The sequence below is a fragment of the Protopterus annectens genome, chromosome 4.part1 (genome assembly GCF_019279795.1).
Source record: "Protopterus annectens isolate FY-2018-M chromosome 4.part1, PAN1.0, whole genome shotgun sequence".
In the NCBI taxonomy this organism is placed as follows: domain Eukaryota; kingdom Metazoa; phylum Chordata; order Ceratodontiformes; family Protopteridae; genus Protopterus; species Protopterus annectens.
In genome coordinates this window covers 49,865,921-49,890,680 of record NC_056734.1, presented here as the reverse complement: position 1 = coordinate 49,890,680, position 24,760 = coordinate 49,865,921, and the positions used below count along the sequence as shown (strand labels likewise).

General features: G+C 42.1%; 1 protein-coding gene across 2 annotated transcripts in view; it reads right to left on the bottom strand.

The window, feature by feature from the left end:
- LOC122800748 (proline-rich protein 11-like) overlaps positions 1-24,760 on the bottom strand; it is a 411,538-nt gene that overhangs the window by 306,401 nt on the left and 80,377 nt on the right. For both annotated transcript variants that reach the window (XM_044069994.1, XM_044069995.1), the window contains exon 2: positions 13,690-13,916. In XM_044069994.1, the coding sequence (XP_043925929.1) occupies positions 13,690-13,911 (222 nt within the window). In that variant the 5' untranslated portion in view covers positions 13,912-13,916. The remainder of the gene's footprint in view (positions 1-13,689; positions 13,917-24,760) is intronic.

The window sequence follows — 24,760 nt, the reverse complement described above, 5'->3', positions numbered from 1 at the left end:
AGTTGTCTTCATCTCGCCTTCCTTCTTGCTGGTTGGGTTCGGTGCCAATCCTCGGCTCCGACTCAGCCATCTTCAGTAGCTCGAGAGCCGTTTACTGGCTCGAGGCTACCCCTCATCTCATAATGCCTAGCGATAGCTAACCAGATCTCGTTTGAAATGGTTAACTCCAGACATAACAAGAGAATAAACCAGTCAAAATAATTGGTTGACTATACCTTCCATATTCTCAAAGTCAATAGAGGGAAAACAAGAGAACACTCAGCCAGTGAAACAGGAACTCCTCCTGGTCCACTAGGACAGGGGGACGGAGGGTGGGACGAAGGCGAGATGAAGGCAACTAACATGGAACGTTATGGTAGGTACATAACTTCTTTATATTAAGTTGTCTATCTCGCCTTAGTTCTTTTGCTGGTTGGGACAGCGTTCTTAGCACCTAACATCCTGGGTGGCTCAGTGGAACAGACTCTTCAGAACAGTGGAACCAAAGTCAGCTCTGCTCCTGGAGACCATATCCAACTTGTAATGAGAAATAAAGGTATGAGGGTTTGTCCACGTGGCAGCTGCACAGATAGAATCCATGGGGAACCTGGACTGAAAGGCTACAAAGGTGGCCAAGGCCCTAGCAGAATGACCTTTCGGTTTAATAGGTAACTCTCTATTCCTTAACTGATAAATGAAAGTAATAGTGTACGATAACCATCTCGACAAGGTTACCTTGGAAACTGGGAGACCTTGTTTGCCTAAGGCATAAGGAAGGAATAATTGGTCCGACTTCCTTATTTCTTTAGTTCTGTGCAGGTAAAAACGCAATTGTCTATGGACGTCCAATTGGTGTAGTTTGTACTCTGCCTTGTTGGTATGATTAGGGAAAAAACACAGGAAGATCTATAAATTGGTTTAAATTATTTTCTGGACAGACTTTAGGAAGAAACTAAGGATTAGTCCTCGGAGCAGCCCTGTCCTTATGAAACACCAAGTAGGGAGGGCGAACACATAGTGCCTGAAGTTCGGAAACATGTCTGGCTGAAGTAATAGCCACCAAAAAGAGAGAGTGTCTTCCAAGATAGAAACTTGATGGAGCAGGACGCTGCCAGTTCAAAAGGGGCAGAATTAAGGAAGTTAGGAGTAAATTAAGGTTCTAAGGAGGAGGGGGATCTCTCACTGGAGGCCTAAGAAGAGGAGATGTCCCCCTCAAAAAAGCTTTACAGAGCTTATAAGACAATGTTAGAATTTGACAAACCAACATGAAAGTTAGAAATGGCCGCTAATTGTACCCTGATTGTAACAGAAGCAGACCCGGAGTGAAACAGTTGTGCTAGGAATTCCATAATTTCGTGGACTGAGGCTGAAAAGAGATCCACATTCCTAGCCTCTGCCCAACAAGAGAAATGTTTCCATTTGCTAGCATATGTTTTCCTTGTTGTAGACTTATGAGAGGAGACGATAATCTCATGGACTGCTAGGGAAATGCTAGGAAGCCTGGCTAAGGTTGGAAGTGGAGCAAACAAGCTGTGAGCTGGAGAGTTTGGAGGGATTGATGCAACCCACCTAACTGATGAACCAGGAGGTCTGGAGAGTCCAGAGTCCACGGCTGGTCGAGAAGGTAACAGTGCAGGAACGGGAAGCATATCTGTCGAGGCCATTAGGGGGCAATGAGGATCATTTTGCAACCCAACGATATTGCTTTCTGTACAGGTTTGGGTATCAGGGGAAAGGGAGGAAAGGCATAAAAAAGTCCCTGGGGCTAATCGTGGACTACAGCATCTCTGGGAATGTGACCCTGAAGCGGGAGAAGTAGTTGCTGCATTTGCTGTTGAAGGGGGTGGCAAAGAGATCGCAGCAAGGCTGTCCCCATTTGCGGAAAATAAGATTCACAACTTCCTGATTCAGAGACCACTCGTGAGGTATAAGGATAGCTCTGCTGAGCCTGTCCGCTATGATGCTGTCTCTCCCAGGGATGTGCATCGCAATCAGAAAACGTTGGAAGGAAATCGCCCACTGCCAAAGTCGGAGTGCTTCTCGACACAGGGGGTAGGATCTGGTTCCACCCTGCTTGTTGATGTACCACACCACTGACATGTTGTCTGTTTGGATAGCAATGGTCCCAGAAGGCAGAGAGTCTTGAAGGGCGCCAGGAGTACGGCTCTCATTTCTAGGACATGTGCAGATGGTACTCGTGAGGTTGCCAAGTGCCTTGGACTGTCCTGCCCAGATAATGCCCCGCCCACCCTATCAGGGAGGCTTCTATCGTGACTGTGGCTACCAGAGGGGGTTGTATGAAAGGTCTACCCTGAGTAACTAGTGGGGAGACCATCCACCAAGAAAGATGTCTTTTGCATGCATCCGTGATCAGGATCATGTGAGTCATGGGTAGCTCTTGGAAAGACCACTGCGTGAACAGAAGCCACTGAAGAATTCTCATATGAAAGCGCACTACTGGGATAAGAAGAATGGCTGCTGCCATGGCACCCAGAGTTTGAAGGACATACCTGACTTGGATCCTTTTGCTCTGCATTAGAATTTGTACTTGCTGACGAATTGCGGACACCCTTTCTAGTGGTAGACTTGCAAACATATTCCTTGTGTCCAAGTCTGCACCTATGTAAGTGATAGATTGACAGGGCAACAAGGCAGATTTTTCGAAATTTATTGTAATGCCTAGCTGGGTACAGACTGCGATTGTGTAGTCCCGCGCTTGTAGGAGTTGATGCCTGGTGGTAGCAATGAGGCAATGAGGAGCCAGTCGTCTAGATATGGAAACATCTGGAATCCTTGACTTCTCAGGTGAGCCATGACCACTGCCATACATTTGGTGAACACCTTGGGGGCTGTAGTGAGACCAAAGGGCAGAGCTCTGAACTGATGATGACTGGCCCCCAGCCGGAAGTGAAGATATCTCCTGGAGCGCCTGTCCATCTTGATATGGTAGTACGCATCCTGAAGATCTATCGAGCAAATCCAATTGTCCTGACCCAGAAAGGGTACAATGAACTGTAGCGTGACCATCCAAAACTTTGTTCTTTGTACAGACCTGTTTAGTCTGCTCAGATCCAGAATCGGTCTCCAGTCCCCTGTCTTTTTTGGTACTAAAAAGAAACTTGAGTAAGTTCCAGATCCGAGCTGGTCTGCCAGAACTTCCCGGGTGGCTCTTTTTTCTAGCAGTTTTGAAACTTCTATTACTGCTTGCTCCTTCAGATTGGGTGGAACATCTGGAAGGGTCTTCCTTGACTGTAAAGGGGGTTGATGGAAGGGAATTTTGTAACCTCCGGATATAATGGACCGTACCCATCTGTCCTGTGTTAAACTTTGCCAGGCTTTTGGGTACAGTGAAAGCCCCCCCCCCCTCGACTGCCTCCAGAGGTGAGCAGCCGGGCAACCCTTCAGGGGATGCTGGAAGGGCTTGTCAGAGAAAGATTCTCAGTTGCCCTGGCTCTGCGGACCCCCTCTGACACAAGGGCGGTGTCTATTATTATTGTTTCCCCCTCTGCCTCTGGAGGAAAAATCACTATGCGTGTCAGGCAAGGCTCCCTGAGATTTACGGAACCATATCTTCCCACTCATCTGACCCTTGGGGTAAGGTCTAGAGGGAGTGGAAAAATGGACTCTCACGGCAGAGAGCGTCTTGCCTTCTTGCTCACACCTAGTCAAAAAGTGTCTTTCACCTGTGGTCCAAAAAGAAAGGAACCATCAAAGGGGGTGTTGGTGAAGGATGCTCAAAAGGGTTCCGCAAAGTTACACAGCCGCATTCACGCATGCCTCCTAAGGGCCACACACGTACCTGTGGCTCTACTCGCCCCATCGGCTGCATAGGAAATAAGCCTCGTAGAGGAGTTAACTACAGAATTAAGCATCACTAGCTGGGAAGCTACTTTGGCTTGTGCTCCCTCAGCTGTTGGATCTTGAAGGGTATCTCCAAGCTCTAAGGAGATCCCTTTGAAGTCGGGTAGAATGACATAGGTAGTTCAGTGACCTCATGGAGAAGGTCGCTGAAGCGAACATTCGCTTCCCGTATCTGTTCATCGCCCTAGACGCCTTGTTAGGGGGATGGACAGATGAAGAGGTCTCTGCTAACTCTTTTTTGGTGGCTGCTGCTACCACCATGGCATCAACAGGAACACCTTTAGAAAGGAGTTGCTTATCCTGGGTTGCTGTAATGAATTTAGCAGGTCTCCTCGGCGTTGGTTCCACTGTATCCGGAGCTGACCAAGCCTTTCGAGCCACCACTGCCATAAGTGGATCGAAAGGTGGAGAAACCCAAGAAGTAGAAGGTCGGGAATCGAAAGCATCCAGAAATACAGACATCCTTGGTGGGGGCTAAAGGATTCCAGTTTCCCTTCTGCTTAAGCATTTCCAGGATGTCCGAGAAGGAAACATCTTCAGAGGGGAATCTCGGGGGACCCTTCCAAATCATCTAAGTCTGTATCAGAAGTGACAGACTCAGGGGAGTCCATGTGCTTCCTCTTACACTTTTTCTTCCGAGGGGGCTCCTCTGAGTGATCAGGAGAGGCCTCGGAAGAGGAGGAAACACCCAATGGGGTGTCCTGGAGCATCGGTTCCCTACGCTTAGGGTCTGGAGGAGGAGCAGAGGTTGACACAGGCACTACGGGGGATGGAGCCGGTGGGGCTGAAAGTGGTGCTGACTCAGAGGACAGCATACTCCGCATGACATCAAAGGTGTCCCTGCCACAAGGCAGAGAAAGTTCCAGTTCCGAAGAAATAGGAATCTTTCTCTGCACAGAGGGGGATGGCTCCGAGGCAGATGTTGGAGCCGAGCTCACCTGCGCTAATGCTTCAAGAGGGAGAACGGGGTCAGACAAATGTCCAATGCCACTCGCCCCCTCGGAGCCGACGAGGGAGCCATGGCGCCCAGATCCCTCGATGGAAGGGACCACCGAGGGAATTGGAGCAGACGTCTGAACCGAAGGAGATAGAGTTATCGGAGCCGACGGTTCCACTACTCAAACCCCAACGAACTCCGGCTCTGAACTCAATGAAGTCAGAGGAGGAACATCAAGAGAAGTGGATGGAGCAGATACCTGTTGAGGAGGGCTGGACAACAATTTAGCTAGTGCCTGCGACTTTAGCAACCTACTGACTACTCTCTCCACATCATGATCAGACAGTCTAGAGGATCAAGAGGAGTGAGGATCAGTGGCTACGCTCACTTTGAAGTAAAGGAGACCAAGGAGCAGAATGCACCGACTTTAAGGAAGGGGACCTCAGCCTCTTGTGGCTCCACGACGGCTCTGAAGCCTCTGATGGAGCCAACGGGGAGGTTGTCTTGTCGGTGGCAGCCGGAACAGACGAAGGAAAATCCTGTACCGAAGTCGGCTCTGAAATTGGAGCCGACGGCTTAGTGGATTTAGGGGATTTCACTGGCTGTGAACTCTTGGCCGGTGAATCCTGGGGTTTTAACAGACCCCCAAGAATCAACTTATTCTTATGCTCCTGCAGGACTCTTGAACTAAAGGCATGGCAAACAGAACAAGAGTCCTGCAGGTGCACAGTGCCTAAACAAAAGACGCAAGAAGTGTGCCCATCTGTCTAGAGACATTTTCTGACAGCATGAGTCACACTTCTTAAACCCAGAAACCTTAACTTCATTGGACATGCTTGTACTGGAAAAAGGAAACCAATCAATTTAACCGACAATAAGAACAATATTCAGTTCTACAAAAAAGGCACACAAGTACTATCTAGAAGGATATAAATTTTTTTTATTTTGTTTTTGTTTTTTTAAAGGCAATAGGATAGCCTCTAATTTAAATGGCTAACCTAGAAGAAAAAATAGTAGGAAAGCCACTAAGTTAAATGGCTAACCAGGGGAAGGGGGGAGGGGTGGGGAGAACTCTCCAAGTTAAACGAGTTCTACAAAAAAGGGACACTATAGAACAAACAGTTAACTACAACAGTAACAACACTATCGCTAATAATAAAACAGAAAAATATACTAGAAGAGTTAAATTCTAGAGAGAATTTACACAAAATATTAATACACAAGCCTGAGCCAGAAAAACGACACCTCGCAGCTGAAGCGGCAAACGAGATCGGGGTAGCTATTGCTAGGCATTATGGGATAAGGGGTAGCCTCGAGCCAGTAAACAGCACTCGAGCTATTGAAGATGGCCGAGTCGGAGCAGAGGATCGGCTCCAAACCCAACCAGCAAGAACGAAGGCGAGATAGACAACTTAACATCCTTGGTTCAAAGTAAACTCATCTACCACTTTAGGCACAAAGGAAGGATTCATTTTAAGGAAACTAGCTTTTGGAAAATAAAATAAAACTGATCAACCTTAGGTTCATAGGTGTATACTAGGCTAACAACCAAGAGGGTCCTTAAAAGCCTAATCGTGCAACCCAAATGTGACCCACAAATTTGTTTTATATTTGACTTCTAGGGGATGATTTACTGACTACTTCTGTCCATCAGAGACACAGGGGCCAGATCAGGGGTGAATTTCAGATTACCCATTCATTGAGCTCTCATACTGATATTTCTGAATGTGACTATTTTTAGGTTTAGCCCAAGACAAAGTGCAAAAAAATAATCAAGAGTTAATTTAAATATTCCAGCTCTGTGGCAAAGTGATAAAAACTTGGCTGGAGTGCAGGTGACTAGAGTTTAAAGTAGAGCTGCCCACAGAAACTGGCCAGGGAGGATTGGAGTGAGGGGCCATTCCCTGCTCATCCATTCTCAGTGGAGCTAGGTGGTTCTGGGTTATCACACAGGCGACACCTAGTGGAAGCACCAGCTGTTATACACAGCTAGAGATGTCAGAGTGCTTTCCCACGCATAAGCCAAGGGGAACCCAGCATGTGGAGGTATACTTCCCCTCAGATGACACCAATAGCAGAACGTAGAAAAGCTGAAGAGGGGTGCCCACCAAGGGGATAGGGTAGATCACCTTCCAAGACCAGCAAGTTGGGCCACTACATACCATCTCACCAGGAAAAGCAGAACCAATTGAAATTTCTGGGCAGAAATGAATGGGTTATAGGGTCTCACCTAACCCAGTAATACCAGACTGTCATCCCTCCCTTGAATAAACTCTAATCCGGGATGGGCTTGTCATAATGGTTAATGTTTTCGCCTTATAGACAGAAGGTACAGGGTTTGATTCTGACACTGGGTTATAGGCTAGTCTTAAAATGGCCCTTAGGGCAGCTAGTCTACCACTCTATGAACCCATGAATAAGAGCTGGCAACTGAGATACTCCTCTTACAAAAGTCAGAGCAATCAGCAAAACTGTTTTTCGTGTTAAGAACCTAAAGTTAACCTGATAAACAGTTTTAAATGGATTAAGACTTAATTTTTCCAAGACAAAATTAAGACCACAAGGAGGAGTCATCATCTGTTTTCTAGGATGCTTAGTATGCAACACCCCTTTCTAAAACATTTTCATATGGGATTGCATTGACATTGGAGGATCCATGAGCAGACTTGCTGAAATGGCTGACAAATGTACCTTAATGGAGGAGTAAGACTGACCAGAGGGAAATAACTCTGACAAATACTGTAGAACCAAAGAAACTAGCCTTAAAAAATGGTCCACTTTCTAGTCTTGACACCAAAAAGAAAATATTTCCCATTTGCTAATATACGATTCCCATGTATCAAGTTTTCTTGTCTCCTTTAATAATTGCTGCACATTTTCAGAAAATAGGTGTCTGAAGGGTATCAAGACCATCATCCAGGCAATTATGTGCAGTTGGAATACATCATACATCCTTTGTGTGATTAGGTCCAGTCCGACTAAAGTTGTCATACTTTCCCCTGGCCATTTCCAGAAAGAAGTGACTTACCTGGGCAAGAAGGGAGTCATCACAATGTTCTTTGGAGAGTTCCTCTGAATCTTCAGAATGACAGTGGATATTATTGGAAAGGGTAGAAAAGAATATATAAACAAATGACTGTTGTGCCTGGAGGTAAGATTTATCTGATGTATTCCAACAGCTGGATCAATTCCTGGAAGACCACATAATTTAGTTTCCATTCGTGACTGTCTGTCCCATTCAGTTTTCCTGTCACAGCATTTTTCTCAGACAGGTTGTAGAGTGAGATTGTACTGAAAAGCTAGCCCAAGCTACCATGACTAGTCAACACAGACACTAAGAGCTGGTTCTCCTCTGCTTGTTTATATATCATACAACTGTGGTGTTGCCTGTAATTATTTGTAATGTTCCTGGGGGACCATATATATACTGACAGCATATAGGATTTCCAAAAATAAGTTATGTACTCACCATAACATTCTATCTATGCTGTCTGCTTCAGTCTTCATCAAACCTACGGGTCTTTGTTCCGAGCTCAGCACCAACTCGGCTGTCAGCAAACCAACACAAATTCCTGTGGTGACAGGCGATGACTCCAAATGAAAATAGGTTCAAAACTTTAATGAAATAAAAACAGTCGTTTATCGCTTTCGTTTCTCAATGACAATTAATGGAACTTCTTCAGAACTAAAACGCAGACCCCCATAAACCATTTAAATGCCATAAAAAAGTCACATGACTCACCTAATAACTTCAGTTAGCTAAATGTTTCAACCTTAAGAAAGAAGAAATGGAAACAAGAGTCATTTAATCCGGGGTAACTTGTGGCATCGAACAGGATTTGCTATCTCAATTCACTCCTACTTAGATGCTCTTCAACCACGTAACCCCGGGAATCAAAAATAACCTGTTCAAGCACAGTAAAGTGAAACTTATGTTTACCATAAATATTGATAGGTCAGTATAATGCATTAGTCTTTTTACCATTCCCAATGTCCATTATATGCTCGTAAATAATCTTGTTCCACAATTTTCTGCTAGTCATCCCCACACAGAATGCTGGACAAGAGTTGCAGCAAGCTAAATACACGATCTGGCTGGAATCACAAGAAAAATGACCTAACACTTGAAATTGTATTCCACTGACAAAAATAGTATCACCAGTTTTAATACAAATACATTGATTGCAACACCCACATTTAAGCATGCCTTTATTTCTTATTACCAATGTCAACCCTGGGACCTTGTTCAAGTAACTCTGTAACCGATAAATCCTCAAGGTAAACAATACATGGCCTCTCACCCAGTCTCTCTGTTAAAGAAACATCCGTAGTAAAAATGTTCCAGCTATGATAAAGACATTTAACTACAGCACGATTATCAACTGAAAAGGTTGTAATAAACAATTTAGAAATACTACTGCGCATGTTTAAATTATTAGAAACACAACTCTGTGTTGGCCATCACTCTCTGATAAGATGGGACTAAAAACCCTGTTTGATTTCTTACAAGCTACTTTGTTTTTAATATCTTGTAGCATTACCATAGCATACCCTCTAGGACTAAACATGTCAATAAGCACCTCACATTCTGTGAAGAATACTCCATCATCGGAAATAATCCGAGTTAACCGGACCATCTGCCCTTTTAACGATGGCCTTTTTCTGAAGATGTGTGCCCCAACTACAGTGACGCAAATAACTGTGAGAAAAGCTGCTTTTCAGAAATATGTTAGACATGTAACAAGCTTCAAATGAATTCTTCATAAGTAATATATGCAAGAAAGAAATCTGGTTAAAGTCAAACTTGTAAGTGAATTTCAAAAACACAGTGGTACTATTTAAATAATCTAAGAATGACTGAAGCTTAACCTGGGTGTCATTCCACAAAATAAAAATGTCATCCAGGTACCATGTATACATGAGACATGAATCTTTATAAGTGTTGTTGGACACAAAATGATGCTCCCAAAAGGCCATTACTAGGTTGGCAAAAGCAGGGGCACATGCCATCCCCAGAGCAACCTCTGACTTGCTGAAAATATTTACCATCAAAAAGATGATTTTTTTTTTTTTTTTAACAATTTCCGTAAGGGTGACTATCAAATTAATGTCATCCTGTTGTAATTCACCTATTGAAGGCAGCTGATCTTCCACCCATTCCAAATCCAATGATTGAGGGATGACAGAAAGAGATTACTCACATCTACCATATCAAATATATCATTATTAAAACCAACACCATTTATTTGTCTTAAAAAATGCCAGGAATCCTTACTAATGTAAAACAGCCAACAAGTTTCCATGGCTTCTACAAATATTGATAGTTTCGGCTTGCCGCTAAACCAGCAGTCACTGAATACTAAAAATAGTACTGGTATACACTGTATTAATTTGGTACAATGGAAAATCAATACTGTTTGAGTTTCCTTCTCAGGAGAGAGTCGTTTATAGTAACAGCAGCTCTGAATTATCTACAGGCAGCTTGAGTGACCAACTGAATTTATTTCAGAAGCTGCTTTCATATAAAAAATTACGATTGGACAATTCCTGTCTCCTTAAAAGCATTCTGAATAATCAGGTTCCGAAAGGCTTGCGCCTTTGCTGGTTCCTGAACAGTGTTGCACCTGGATCGGAGTATCGTATGGAGCTGGTAAAGGTATCTGATAAAGCGGAACTTGACCTGATGAGGGTGATGGTTAAGTACAATGACAGTGAACTGGGACAACTTTCCAAGGACACTGATAAGTTAAATAGTTCAATTACTAAAGATTTACTACATGTACAGTCGGAGAATGATTACTGGAAATTTATCAGATATTGATAAAAAAACTTGTGCTTCCATCCCTAACCGGAAAGTTAAAAAATATTTCAGAGATCAGGACAGTTACTTAAAAGGTAATGTTTATCCTAAACCTCTTGTTGACAACAGATGCTCTTCCCAAATCCAGGCAACCAATGGTTCAAGTTTTCAGAAAATTGCTGCAACCAACCAGAACCATTTAGAGACGGCCCCTTTAGAACCAAGGTGTTCGGAAAGGATAAGGAACAGGAACCAGCAAATTGGGGGAAGGCAGATACCATTCCAATGAGCGATTGAGATTCCAATTAACAGCAAGACCCAAAATGAGATTGGTGGGTAAAAATTGGCAGAGGCTCCCCTCCTGAATGGTTTTGTCAAGCGTGACATGAGAACGTCAGGCTTTACAGTGCTCTCTAACAACTCCAAAGATTTCAATTTGTTTAATTATTCAAAAAAGTTCCGATTGAACATGCAGACATACTTTCAAAGGTTTTGTCTTTTCTGCCAGCGAGGCGTGCCAGTTTAGTAAGTACATTAAATCAATCTGAAACTTTACACTCACAAATTTTATTTGGCACTGTGGTTTCCTGTTAATACTGGAAATTTCAATTCAAATGGTTATTCCAGAGCTAGTGTTTTTAATCCGCCTATGAACAACCACATTTTTAAGTTTGAAAGACTTTGTGAATTTGAAATGGAGGCAAGTTTTGGGTTGAGCCAGTAAGAGTAGATATTATTAATTTGTCTGGACAGGAGTTAATGATTTTTGAAGATATTTGGGGCGATCGTGCTCTATGGGTTATGAAGCCTGATAAAGGTAGGGGTCTCGATACGAGTAAAACAAACTACAATGATAAAATGAGAATTTTGCTTAATGACAAGTGTCATTGGGAGGTTTTCCACAAGGAAATTTTAATAGCTTTTCAGAAAACTGATATGGAACTCAATGACATGCACTTGCAAGGTCAAATTTCCTTCCAAAATAAGATTTCATGTTGAATCCTAAACCAGTCGTTCTGGGTATTTTTGGTATTCCTAAAGTGCACAAGGACATTAACACCCCCCCCCCCCCGACCAATTGCAGACACCCATTGCAGTAAAATGTTTTTTCGCTAGATTTACTGACACATTGGTAAAGGAGTCTGTTGGAAAATCTTACAATAGTAAGGATTCTTGGCATTTTTAAAGACAGATAAATCGTGTTGGTTTTAATAATGATTTTATATTTGTTACCATAGATGCGATTAATCTTTTTTTCTGTCATCCCCCAATTGTTGGGTTTGGAATGGTTGGAAAATCAGCTGGCTTCAACAGGTGAATTATAACAGGATAAAATTAATTTGGTGGTCACCCTTATGGACATTGTTCTTATAAATAATTTCATATTTTTTCATGGTAAATATTTTCAGCAAGATACTGGATCCCCTTAGAATGACACCAAATGCTTAGCCAATTGTTAAAGTTAAAGTTAATCATTTTGTCCTTGTACTGCGGTATCATTCTGGGCAATGGCAGAATGCTACTCAGTGCTAGGGTCATCCCTGCCTGGACTACAAGATCTGAGAGCTCTTCTATGTCTCTTTTTATGTAGTCCAGGGAGGTACATCTCAGGTCATTCACACCAACATGGACAATGACAGAGTCATATTTGTACTTGTTCTGGAGTAACCCGAGTGCGTGGGATATGTGGCGGATCCTGACACCAGACAGGCAGCTGACAGTAACCTTCTCCTTGTTTAGCCTGGTGAGTGGGGCATCAGTGTGCCTGACTATAGAGTCACCTATGACCAGTGTGTTGGGTACGTTGTTTTGCCTTATGGGCTATGGTTTATTGGCACACTGAGTCTGTGGGCTGTGTGTCATTTGGGTTGTGTTGGGGGGGTAGAGGTTGCTTGCGTTTCTTCTTTGGAGGTCTCTGTTGCTTGAACAGATTATTATGGAGAGCCTCCGCAAATGTTTTTGTGTTTCTAGGTTTGGATTTTGATGGTGTAGGTTTAGTGGGACTATGTGATGAGTGTGGTGCAAGTGCTTATCTTCTCCTCTTGACTGTCAAGTTCAGTCTTGGTTGGAGAGAGCTTTACCTACAGTTTGGCTAGATAAGTGCATCTCTCTCAGGTTGTGGTGTTGGGTGGTAGGAGGAGAGGGTTGTCTGTGTACATGAAGCAATTGCTACATTACCCCAAGATGCCCAGATTCATCAGACAGAAGAGAACACTGGGAGCTGACCCTTGGACATCCTTGAATAAAAAGCTACTCTCCTCTAGACAAGTGAGGAAAGTGAGTATAAGAGCTATTTTTCTTTAAGCAAGTGAGGAAAGTAAGTACAAAAACTGTTTTCCTCTGGGTAAAGAGGAAGGTTGAGTGCTTTAGTAATTTGTAGCTTATTTTGTGCTAACAAGTTTTGAACAAGTGCGGAGCACAAATAAGCAACTTCAAGTGCTAAAATTAAGAATCTGTAACCTGGATCTCGTGGTAGATAGGCTACCTAGTGCTTACCACTCCCACTGATAAGCTAGAATGCTTCCCTCCAACACAGAAAGGCTTTGGAGGCTCAGAAGCTTACAAACAGTCCTGTTACAGCAAATCTGTATCTAGACTAGACTAGTTACAGGAAAGGCAGGAAACAAGCTTAGAAATTTTTTTTTTTTTGTAAAGTAGAAAGGGAGAAAGGAGAAACAGAAGATAATTCAAAATAAAGGACCTAAGTGGCTTGCCCTTCACAAATGTTCTCTCTGTATTAGGTAGAATGAGCTAGTGACACTAGACTGGAATTGAGCTGGGAAAGAGCTGAACAGATGGGACTGGTAGGAGTGTCTGAAGTCAAAATATGATCTCGCTGTACTCGGTTGAGTAGAGGAGTGTTCAAACACAAATGGGGCGGGCAATTCCAAAGCCACCAAGATTAATACCAAGACAAGAACAGGGAGGGCGAGAAACTAACTGCAGAGAGAGACCACAGTATTCTATGAAACAATTAGACAGAAAAATAAAATGCAGTACAACCTTTAACACTGCAAGTTTGTACTTAACTCGGCTAGTAATGCAGTTGATTGTAGGTATGTAGCATAATACAAACAACTCTGATATTGAGCAGTAATGACATTTTCCATACCTTTATTAAGGACTTCAGTCCTGCTTGTTCCAGCTCTTCTTGTTTCCTTCTGCGAATCACTTTTTCATAAAGTGTGGGATTTTCTTCCATGGACCGGAACAGATCCCGTAAAGCTTGTTCCGTATAAAATGAGGTTTGTTGTTCAAACTCCTCCTCGCTAAGTAGTTTGCAGAATGTAGTCATGAGAGGACACTCTCTGTCAAATTCTTCCAGGGTCTCCATCAAGACTAAAAATCAGATTTTTTTTAAACATTCTTACTCTGATGATACAATTAGTCCAATAGTTACATTCATTTTCAGCTGAACTCCATTTCTACCTACGGCCCAAAAATAACATAAAACCATGCACAAACCAGTTATGCCTCAAGATTCACGAGTACTCAACACCACATAAAATACATGCATTTTATTAAGTGCTTTTGTCCTTAAAATTTGGACGTCAGAATAATAAAAGGAACAATAACATGACTTTCCCTAATTGTAATTTAATTCCTTAAAAGGTCTTGCCTTTACATGACTACTGATCAGGCCAGGTTTAATGTCTACTTCCAGTACTAACTGCTAAAACATTTATTTTTCTTCCAATGCCTCTTATCTGGGTAAACTTTATCCAATATAGTAAATATAAACTTTTTAAAATTTGCATGTATATATGCCTATATAAGGTATTTTGTGTATCCCTTTTCCTGACATAAAACATCTAGTAGTTTTTCCCACATAATAAAAGTTACATGTTGTACAACTTGAAATACAAACTACAAGTACTTGTGAATGTAAAATGTCCTTTTAATAAGGATAATTCTCCAATAGTTTCCCCACATACATGTGTGGACTTTCTGAAATATATCTGTAATTACTACATGTTCCACACGAATATCCCAAGCATTTTTTTGCCCTTTCTTAGTACAATACTGTAATTTTCTACAGTATTGTTATAAGGGCAAAAGTGCTCAGTAATTAAAATTTTCTTTATTTTATTTACCACCACGTATTTGTGAATGTTGAGGAGAAACCACTCCATACATTCATTTCAGGAATACCTCCCTCCAAAACTAACTGAAAAAATAATAATACCTCAAAACTGCTGTGAGACTACAAGACAAGTGCTTATTTTCAACTGTTGTCTGCACTTCTGATTAAGTAAAATAATATTTGCTGAATCTGTTTAAATTGGGCAACTGTTCTGATCTTGTATCCCACTCGTTCAACTATTGTTGTTGTCTTAAAGCTTGGTAGCTTTTCAGTTGCCTACCTCTACTATAAATTTGATATTGGACACACCTCCCAGTTCCCACTGCATCAGCTCATTCTGCGGAGTACAGTGAGCTCAGTTGTGAAGGCCCACCCATTTAGCTTCTCAACCATGAATTATCTTCTGTCTCCTAATGTTCTACTTAAAAAAATATATATTGTGCCTCTTCCTACTTCATTTTGTTGCTTGTGCTTAGGTGTTGAACTGCATTTAGTTTGCCGTATATGGTACTGCTAGTTGGTAGCCTTATTAAATTGATGACGGTACTCTACTGAACTGCTGCTTTATTTGAGCTGTTTTTTCTACTAGTGTGAGCTAATTTATCACATTTGCACTCTCTTACATCAATTTACTTTATAACTGTATTTCACTTCTATTTACTGCAATTCATTAGTGCTTAACTGCATTTCATTACTGTTTAGTTGTATTTTTTCATACTGTGAGTTCTGTTTTTGTCTAAGTTGATAATCTGTGCTTTTTGTGAGTTTTAATGTGTTCTTATCACTTAAATTGAATAGCATGGTATGGCTATAAGTTTGTTGCATCCAGAGCGGTCTTTTTTTTTTTTTTTTTTTGCCTTCTGCATTTCTGGCAGCCATCTTGTGTTGGTAGGGCCTATCTCCTCTGCTAGTGAGAGTAGTGGGGTTGCCTGGACCTTGTCTGGCACAAGCTGATTGGTAGAGAAAGCAAGGACAAGTAAGATTGGCTAAATGTCTGTGTTACTAGGATCCCCTATTTTGTGTGGTATTTAAACCCCATGTTTGAGTTGGTTTGGGCTTGTTTGCATGTTTTGCATGTTGCACAGCTACAATGTTTTTCACCCTTTGTGAGGTATTCCAGCTACAAATGTTCCCTTAGTAGTACTTGTGTGATCACCTAGTAGTACTAGTCTTAGACCTTCCACCCTTTATCCTCTCCGCTCTCGAACTCTCTCTGGTCTCTCTCCCTGAGATTCTGACAAACATGTATGGTCAATTTCCAACATTTTCTCCTGCCAGTCTGGGTGATATGGGCATCCTGAGACAGTGCAGCAATTGCCTCATGTACACAGATAAACCTCTACTACTACCACCTAGGAACACAATTTGTGAGAGATGCAATTACATTAAGAACATAAGAGTCTTGTGTTCTCTCCCTCACACGCCAGTACATTTGGCGCTGAGAAGGTTGTCAGCACAAAACTCCATACCTCAACCACCAATCCACACAACACACACCCACATATGCGGAGGTACTCAACAAAAACATACCTAAACAAGAGAGACCTCAGAGGCAAAAAACACATGCAAACTCCACTGACCACCACACCACATAGTCCACACACACCTGTGTCTCACTGCCACTAAGGCCTAAACATAAACCCAACAAATTAGTCATAGGAGACTCCATTGTGAGACACACAGATGTGCCCCTCATCAAGATGGATAAGGAGAAAGTTACAGTTAGTTGTCAGGTGCCAGACTCTACCATATCACCCATGCATTCATGTCTCTCAACAGCAGGTACTATTATGACTGTGTTAGAAAAATGTGTAATAGTAATATGCATGCTTAGTGCATTCGAGGTTTAAAAGAGTTAATACATTCATTCTGTTCACAGTGCATGAATCTGCACAGCTATTAGAAACTTAACAAGAAACATTTCATTTCTGCTAATGTCATGAAACTTAGAGATATTCATTTCTGCTTATGCTATGAGAAAGTATGCAGCTGCTAGAAGCTTTGATAAAGAAAACAATAGATGCTTGAAAGTATAAACCATAGTCAGCATTACTTGTACCAAAGCTAGAAATGTACCTTGAATCTAGAAAAAATGTAACACATGTATTAGAACAGTACAATTGAAGAATTGAAAAGTTAAAATAGGCTAAAATAAGCCCAAGGTCAGGTTGTTTTTCTCAAAATGTTTTGCAAGCTAGCAAATAATCTAACCAAGTCAGCAATAAGTCTAGTAACATTTTCTGTAGAACATACAGAAAGCTGTGTCTAACTACGTCAGCAATAGAATAGTAACATTTTGTGTGTGACAGGAAGCAAACTGTAAAGAATAACATACTAATTACCAGTAATTCAGACAAATCTTGTGCCTACATGCTTTGTCACCTTGCTGCAAGTAATAAAGGGTGCCTTGCTTGAATTGGTCTTTGGTCCTTCGGACCGGAACCCTCTATTCACCTCGGAGACGGCCAAGTGGTTGAAACAGTACGGGGAAGTAACCAAATCGGTTCTTCTTATATGAAAAGTCCTCCGACTGAATTGTCGTTCAAGAGAGGCCAGCCACTTTCTGATCTGTGACCAAAGGACAGGTCTCCGCGAATTGGTGATCAATCACTTGTGCTCAGGTAAGGTGAATCTACTTTTTTCTGTTTTAGATCAGGGACTAGATGTGTACTGTTTTTGTCAGACTGTATTTTTCTTACGAGTCAGGGACGAAAAAGATTACCGTCTTGTCATAGATCAGGAGAAACAGAATAAGCAGGCAGTCATTCTATAGAGACTAACAAAATCCATGGTACCACGTTAAAAAATTAAGAAAAGTTACGTAACGATCAAAGGGTAGAACAAAATGGGTAATAATTGCACAAAAGACCCCAAAATCTGCCTTTAACAGAAGACACAAAATATATGCAGTCGCAGCACGCCGACAATATTGGATATTATTCAAAATGGGTTAATAAATATGAATTTGACAGAAATTTAGAAAAATCCTCACTTATCAAACAGCTCAAAACCAATTCCAAAGGTTGGGTAAAAATGCAATGTCGATTAGGAATTCCTCAAGCACACAGGTGGCTTGAGGAAGTAAACCGTAGGGAACAAAAGAACAAAAATTCAAAAGCAATGTTTTTAGATAAGGAGGACAATAACTTAGTAATAGCATCAGCACCTCCGCCTCCCTTACCAGAATATGAAGCAAGTGAACAGGTTAGTCCACCCCCATGATATCCTGTAGTGACTAAAGACAGAGATATTATGAAACTAAAACGGACTAAAATTAGAGATCCCATCGGGACCAGGTCCCGAACAAAGGCAGGTAACTCAGATGAAAGCATTGAGTTATGGCAAATAGTTAAGAATTTACGATCTAGAAGTGAAGAAGAAGAAATATGCCCACTTATAGAAGTACCCAATCCTCAGGCAGGTCAAGACAATCAGGACCCAACTATTTTAGTGTATAGACCTTGGACTCCGGAAGATATCCGGAAAGCCACTGAGGGAATTCCCCATCCAAAGGTTAATTTTAAAAAATTCTCAGATTTACAAGGAATGAGGCTGAGTTATAACCTAAACGGAGAAGAAATAGAAAAGGTAGTTAGACAGATTGTAGGGCCAGATTGGTACATGATTAGTGGGAACTGAAATCCCCGTGACGCTGCACAAAGACCACTCCCACATAGCAGCGCAGAATTAGACAACAGAGTAAAAGGTCTTACAGACCGCATCTCTGAAAAATGGAAACCTAGGGCAGACTGGACTTGCATTAATCAATGCATCCAACAAGAAGGTGAAACAATTGACCGGTACTATGCCAGATTAGAATGTTTTAATATCCACTGTGGAATGCAGGTTCCTGAAGATCAAACACAAGATTCCCCATATGAACAGCAATTAAAGAATGCATTTTTAAAGGGCAGTATTGCACCTATAAGCAGTTTTATTACAAAACATATGGTAGACCATCGTACAAGCAGGTTACAATCATTACTTGAATATGCTAGGCATGCTGAAAGGCATTTTAATAGCAAAAAGAAAAAGAAAGCTCAAGTATTTTCTGTAGAAGATGGAGCAGACGTTTATGTAGTACAGTCCGGGAAAAAGGGCAAGAAAAACGCACAGCGAAATAATCTGATCAACGATCAGAGGACTTTGAAGGGTGAAAGAAAAGGGGAGAATGCTTTTAAATGCAGTAAAAAGGGACATTTGGCAAGGGATTGCAAGAAAAACAAGAAGGCAACGGAAGACAAGGAGGGTGAGGGCTGACTATATGGTAGTCAGGAATCACTAGAAGGGGCTAGCGAAGAAAGGACAAATGAGAATGTGATAGAGGGAGTAGAAGAAGTTAGTGACAATGAAGAAAATGAAATATTAGACCTAGCTCTATTGAGCTTGGAGCTTTATTTAGCAGACACAAAACCAGAAGTTACACCTTTGGTAGAAGGGAGGGAAATCAAATTCTTGTGCGACTCAGGGGCATCACGAACCCTGATGCATCCCTCCAAACTAAATCAGAGTCACCTGATTACATACTGGTCAAAGCAGCTAATGGACAGCTGTATCGGGAGCCTCTCTCCCATAACACTGCAATAACTGATCCAGTTCCAGGATTGACGCACAAAAGCAAAATTGTTGTTTCTGCAAAATGCCCAGTAAACCTCTTGGACAGAGACCTCATGCAGCTATTTGGTATAGCAGTAGTCCCAACCATGCAGGGTATGGAAGCACAGCAACAAATTAATACCTTTGCAGTGCAATCAGAGGGTGAAATATTTTATTGGTAGAGCCAGGACTTGGTTACGACTGGTCCAGGGACTGTGACCAAAGAGTTAATGAATGTAGCCATCAGCAAGTTCCCCTCCCTTGACATTGATAAGCAAGACCTGTTGCACTGTACCCTGTATTATTGTAACATACCAGGACCTCATAAGGAATACGAGCAAGAATTATTTAAGAATCATGCAAACGGATTGGTTCATAGGTTCATACTAGGCTATCTGCCCAAGGGCATTTACAAGCCTAGCCCATAGTTATGTGGCTTTCGCCACCCCTTTAGTTTGAATAAAAACTATGCCTATCATTTTGCTGTGCCTCTGTCAAGCAGTGACACTGAAGTAATCCCTGGGGTATATCTGCAATCTCCCATCCATTGGTCAAGATTCCTCTTGAACAAGGCCAGAGAGGTGCTCTGCCTCACATGTACCGGGATTTTGCTCCACAGCATAGGGAGTCTCTGGGTGATGAATCTGTCCCTCCAGCACGTTCTATTTATAACCGTGTCAAGGTTTAAGTCTCCCGCCCTTGTGGTTCTGAGGGATCTAGATTTTTTTGAGGTGAAGCATATTCATCAAATCTGGGTTTGACATGGCCTTATATGTCAGGCACAGGTCACCTCTGAGCAAGCGGTATGAGACTGAATAGAGCTGGAGTTCTTTCAGTCGAGCAGCATAAGACATATTTTTGAGACCCTTTATCCTTTTGGTGAGGAACTTTTGGGGCCTTTCAAGCTGCAGCAGGTGTCTGGTCAGATACATTCGAACGGGCATTGTACTCAATCATAGGTCTAATGAGTGATGAGTACAGGGGACAATGACCTCCCTTGATCTAGATGTGAATCCCTTCATGATCAGGTGGGTGATATAGAAGGTTTTCCTAACTACTTTAGCAACATGAGTGTCAAACGAAAGGCTACTGTCAACCTGGGTCCCCAGATCTCTGATGACTTTTTCTGTGCTCAGTGGATTGCCACCTATATGGTAGCTAGGGGTAACCTTGTTTTTCCCGAAGGGTATGATTATGCATTTTTTGGCGTTTAACTTCAGGCCATGGCTCTGGCACTAGTTATCCATTTCTGTGAGGCCCTTCTGGAGGATATCTGTGTCAGATGTGTTTTCGACTATGGCGCCCAGTTTGCAGTCATCTGCAAACTTTGTCAACCATAACCCTCCTGTGTTTGCTTGTACTTCAGAAAAGTAGATGCCGAACAAGAGTGGACCCAGGACTGAGCCCTGTGGGACACCACTTGTGACAGGCTTTGAGTCTGACATGGCTCCAGCAACTCTGACCCTGTGGGTTCTGTCACTTAGCCAGTTTGCAACCCATCTTGTGATGTATGGGTTTACATTCAAGCTGATGAGTTTTTCGATGATACCTGAGTGGGGTATTGTGTCAAGGCCTTTGCCAGGTCGAGGTAGGCTGTATGGACTGCCTTTCCCTCATCAATGGCCTTGGTGACTGTCTCGAAAAAGTCAACCAAGTTTAAGAGGCAGGATCTGCCTTTGACAAAGCCAAACTGGGTTGGATCCAAAGTCTGCAAGTTCCCTATGTCTTTATTTATGAGTTCCATTATGATCCTCTCCATGGCTTTGCAGATAAGGCTTGTCAAGCTAATGGGGTGGTAATTTCCAGGGTCTGTGGAGGCACCGCCCTTATGAAGTGGGACCACAGTCGCCGGCGCCACTCCTTGGTGCGTATCCTGAGGTGAGGCTAAGATTAAACAGCTGTCCTAACTGTGGGTTTAATTCCTCGTTGAGTTCATGAAGCACACAGCCGGGGACACCATCCGTCCCATGGATGCTGTGTTTTTGCCTTAGTGAGGGCAGTTCTCACCTGGGCGTTGGAGATGTTTGGGGGCTACAATCCTCTGGAATAGATATCTCTCCTTTTGGGGAGGGGAGAAGTTTGCACTGAACCTGTCAGCCAGTATGTTGGCAATGTGTGTAGGTTCAGTAATTTTCACATCATTTTGAACTAATTCTGAGCATATCTGGGAGTTTCCTCCTAGGTTTCTAACATAGCTAAAGAAGGCCTTATGATTCTCTTTAGAGTCCTTGGCGATTTTTCTCTCAAAATTTGCCTTGGATGATTTTATGAGCGCTCTTAGTTTTTTACTTATAATGATCAAAGGTGTCTTACCTTTCAAGGATTTTGCTCTATCTTGTAGTAGCTAATATTGTGTAACCTGCACTGGGACACAGAAGGGAACAGTGTAGCCAGCTGTTCATTGCCCCAGGAGTTCTTTGCACTTCATAAATATAAATAGATTACCACATGTTAGCTTAACCAAAAACAGAAATATAGAATGGGCAGACCTAGGAAAACAAGTCATGAGATGGGAGAAACAAACAGAACTAGAACTGTCAGAACAGGGAATACAAATACAGAAGTTGAAATGGATAACTCAGACCAACCCAGCTGTGCACTTGCAGTCTAGCGAGGACAGCTGATTGACACTCCTGTTAAAGGAGGAAGAAAATGCCTTACGAAATATACCAGAGACCCTCTGGTCAACAGGAAAATCAGATGTAGGACTCATTCGTACAGCGGAACCAGTTACTATCATGCCAAAGTCAGCATTCAGACCACAAAAAAGACAGTATCCCTTAAGAAAGAGGCAGGGATAAAGCCTATTATAGCAGCCTTACTTAAAGAAGGGATACTAGTAGAATCTCCCGATTCACCATGTAACACACCCTTATTTCCAGTTAAAAAGGCCAATGGAGAATGGCGTATGGTCCAAGATTTACAAGCTGTAAATGATGCAGTAATACCAAGAGCACCTACGGTGCCAGATCCACACACCCTGTTGAATGATTTGAAATCTCAACAAAAGTATTTTTCTGTGGTAGACATCAGCAACGCGTTCTTTTCGATACCAATACACCCTGACAGCCAGTATTGGTTTGCATTCACATTTCAGGGGAAAAGGTATACATATATGCGACTACCATAGGGATATTGTGAAAAGTCCAACAATATTCTCACAAGAAATGGCAAGCAACTTGGCAGGATTCACCCCACCAAGAGGCAGTCAGATTTTACTTTATGTTGATGACATCTTGCTGGCAGCCCCCACCCAGCAGGATTGTAGAGAAGATACCATAGCGCTTCTACGATTTTTAGCCGTTGAAGGACATAAGGTAAATAAAAGTAAACTGCAGCTTTGGAAAAAAACAAGTCAAATACCTGGGTTATGTAATATGCAAGGAAGGTAGAATATTAGATGAAGACAGAAAAATAGCAATTTTTCAAGCACCAAAACCCAGTACCAAAAAGGAAATGTCCTTCCTGGGTACAACCAATTTTTGCCAGAGCTGGATTCCAAACTATGCCTTGGAATCTGCACCTCTGACTGACCTTGTATATAAAAAGCCTACGGTAGCGCAGGATTTGTTACAATGGACGCCAGAGGCAGAATCTGCTTTCTGCAAACTAAAGCAGTTAATAGCGTCCTCATTAGTCTGGGACTGCCAAACTACCATAAACGTTTTTTCCAAACTGTAGATTGTAAGCAGGGTTACATGACATCAGTACTAACACAACAGCATGGGGATAAGCAACACCCCAATGCTTACTATTCATCACAACTAGACCCAGTGGCACGATCCTTAGTCCACTGTGTACAAGCAGTAGTTGCAGCTGCAATGGCAGTACAGGCTTCAGCCTCAGTAGTTTTGTTCCGCCCTCTCACTTTAAGAGTACCTCATGCAGTCGCGATTATTTTACTACAAGAAAAGGTGGCATATCTTTCCCCTGCTAGGCATCTTTCCTGTATGACTATATTGTTAAGCCAACCTCATATGACAATTGAGCACTGCATGACTTTAAAACCTTTCTACTCTGCTCTTGACCCCTACAGACGGCACACCACACCGCTGCCTGCAGGTAATTGAGCAAAAGACACTACCTAGAAAAGATCCCATGGATGTCCCCTTGGATGATGCCGAGGTGACATACTAACGTGGATGGCTCGTGCAGAAGGGGTCCTGCAGGACAGAACTTAGTAGGATATGCAGTAGTTTCTGATACTGGGATTATAGAAGCAAAACCTTTACCACACAACTTATCTGCACAGGGAGCAAAATTGATTGCCCCGACACGGGCATGTACCTTAGCAAAGGGTAAATGTGTAAACATTTGTACTGATAGCCAGTACGCTTTTTCTACTGTACATGTTTTTGCGCAACAGTGGAAAAACTGGGGAATGATAACATCTACTGGCAAACCTATAAATCATGCACAGTTTATTTTAGATCTTTTAGAATTTATTCTTACCTCAGAAAGTAGCCATTTGTAAATGCACAGCTCACACCAAGCAACAAGACAGGATTTTAAAAGGTAATGCGAGAGCTGATACAGCTGCAAAACAAGTAGCCACAGAAGTATTTCTTTTAAATGAGGAATTACAACCCTCTGAGATTTTAGATTTAGATATGTTAAAAACAATGCAGACACTCACTACGCAAGCTGAAAAACAACGATGGATAAAACGAAGAGCAATCCTCGAAAAGGGGCTATACATCTCTAGAGAATAAAAACCGATACTACCCTCTAATTTGTTTCCATATGCAGCTTTGTTGAGCCATGGGCAGTGCCATGTCTTGAGAGGGGGGATGGTACATCTGGTGAACCAGGTGTTCACAACGCATGTATTTACAAACTACTCTAAAAAATGTTGTTTGATGTGTCAGATTTGTAACAAACATCATGCACAGGGGGCAATAAACCCCAAGCAAGGGAGTTTCCCTACACCACCATATCCATTTCACACTATCTGTATGGATTTCATAGAACTGAACAAATGTGAAAATAAGAAGTATTGTCTTGTCGTTGTAGATATGTTTTCCAGGTGGGTGGAAGCCTTTCCAACCAAAAATCCAGATGCAGCTACGGTGGCAAAAGTACTCAAGGAAATCATTCCTAGGTTTGGTATTCCGGAAAGGATCGACAGTGACAATGGTACACACTTTGTAAATCAAGTTGAGTAAGCATTTTGGCATTTCTTTAAAAAAAATCATTGTGCATACCATCCACAATCTGCAGGGCTAGTTGAAAGGCATAATGGTATACTAAAAAACAAATTGAGAAAATTAATAGCTGAGACAGGAAAAAACTGGTTATACTGTTCACCCCTGGCACTGTTGAGCAAGAGAACTGTCCCTACAGCAAAAGGATTGACTCCTTTTGAAAAATTATTTGGAAGGGCTTATTATACACCACAGTGGAAACTTCTCATGTCATCAGACCAGGAAGCGGATTTCACACTAGCTGAATATATGAAAAAGTTGTTGAGTTCTAAACATCTTTTGCAGTCAAATTCTGTTTC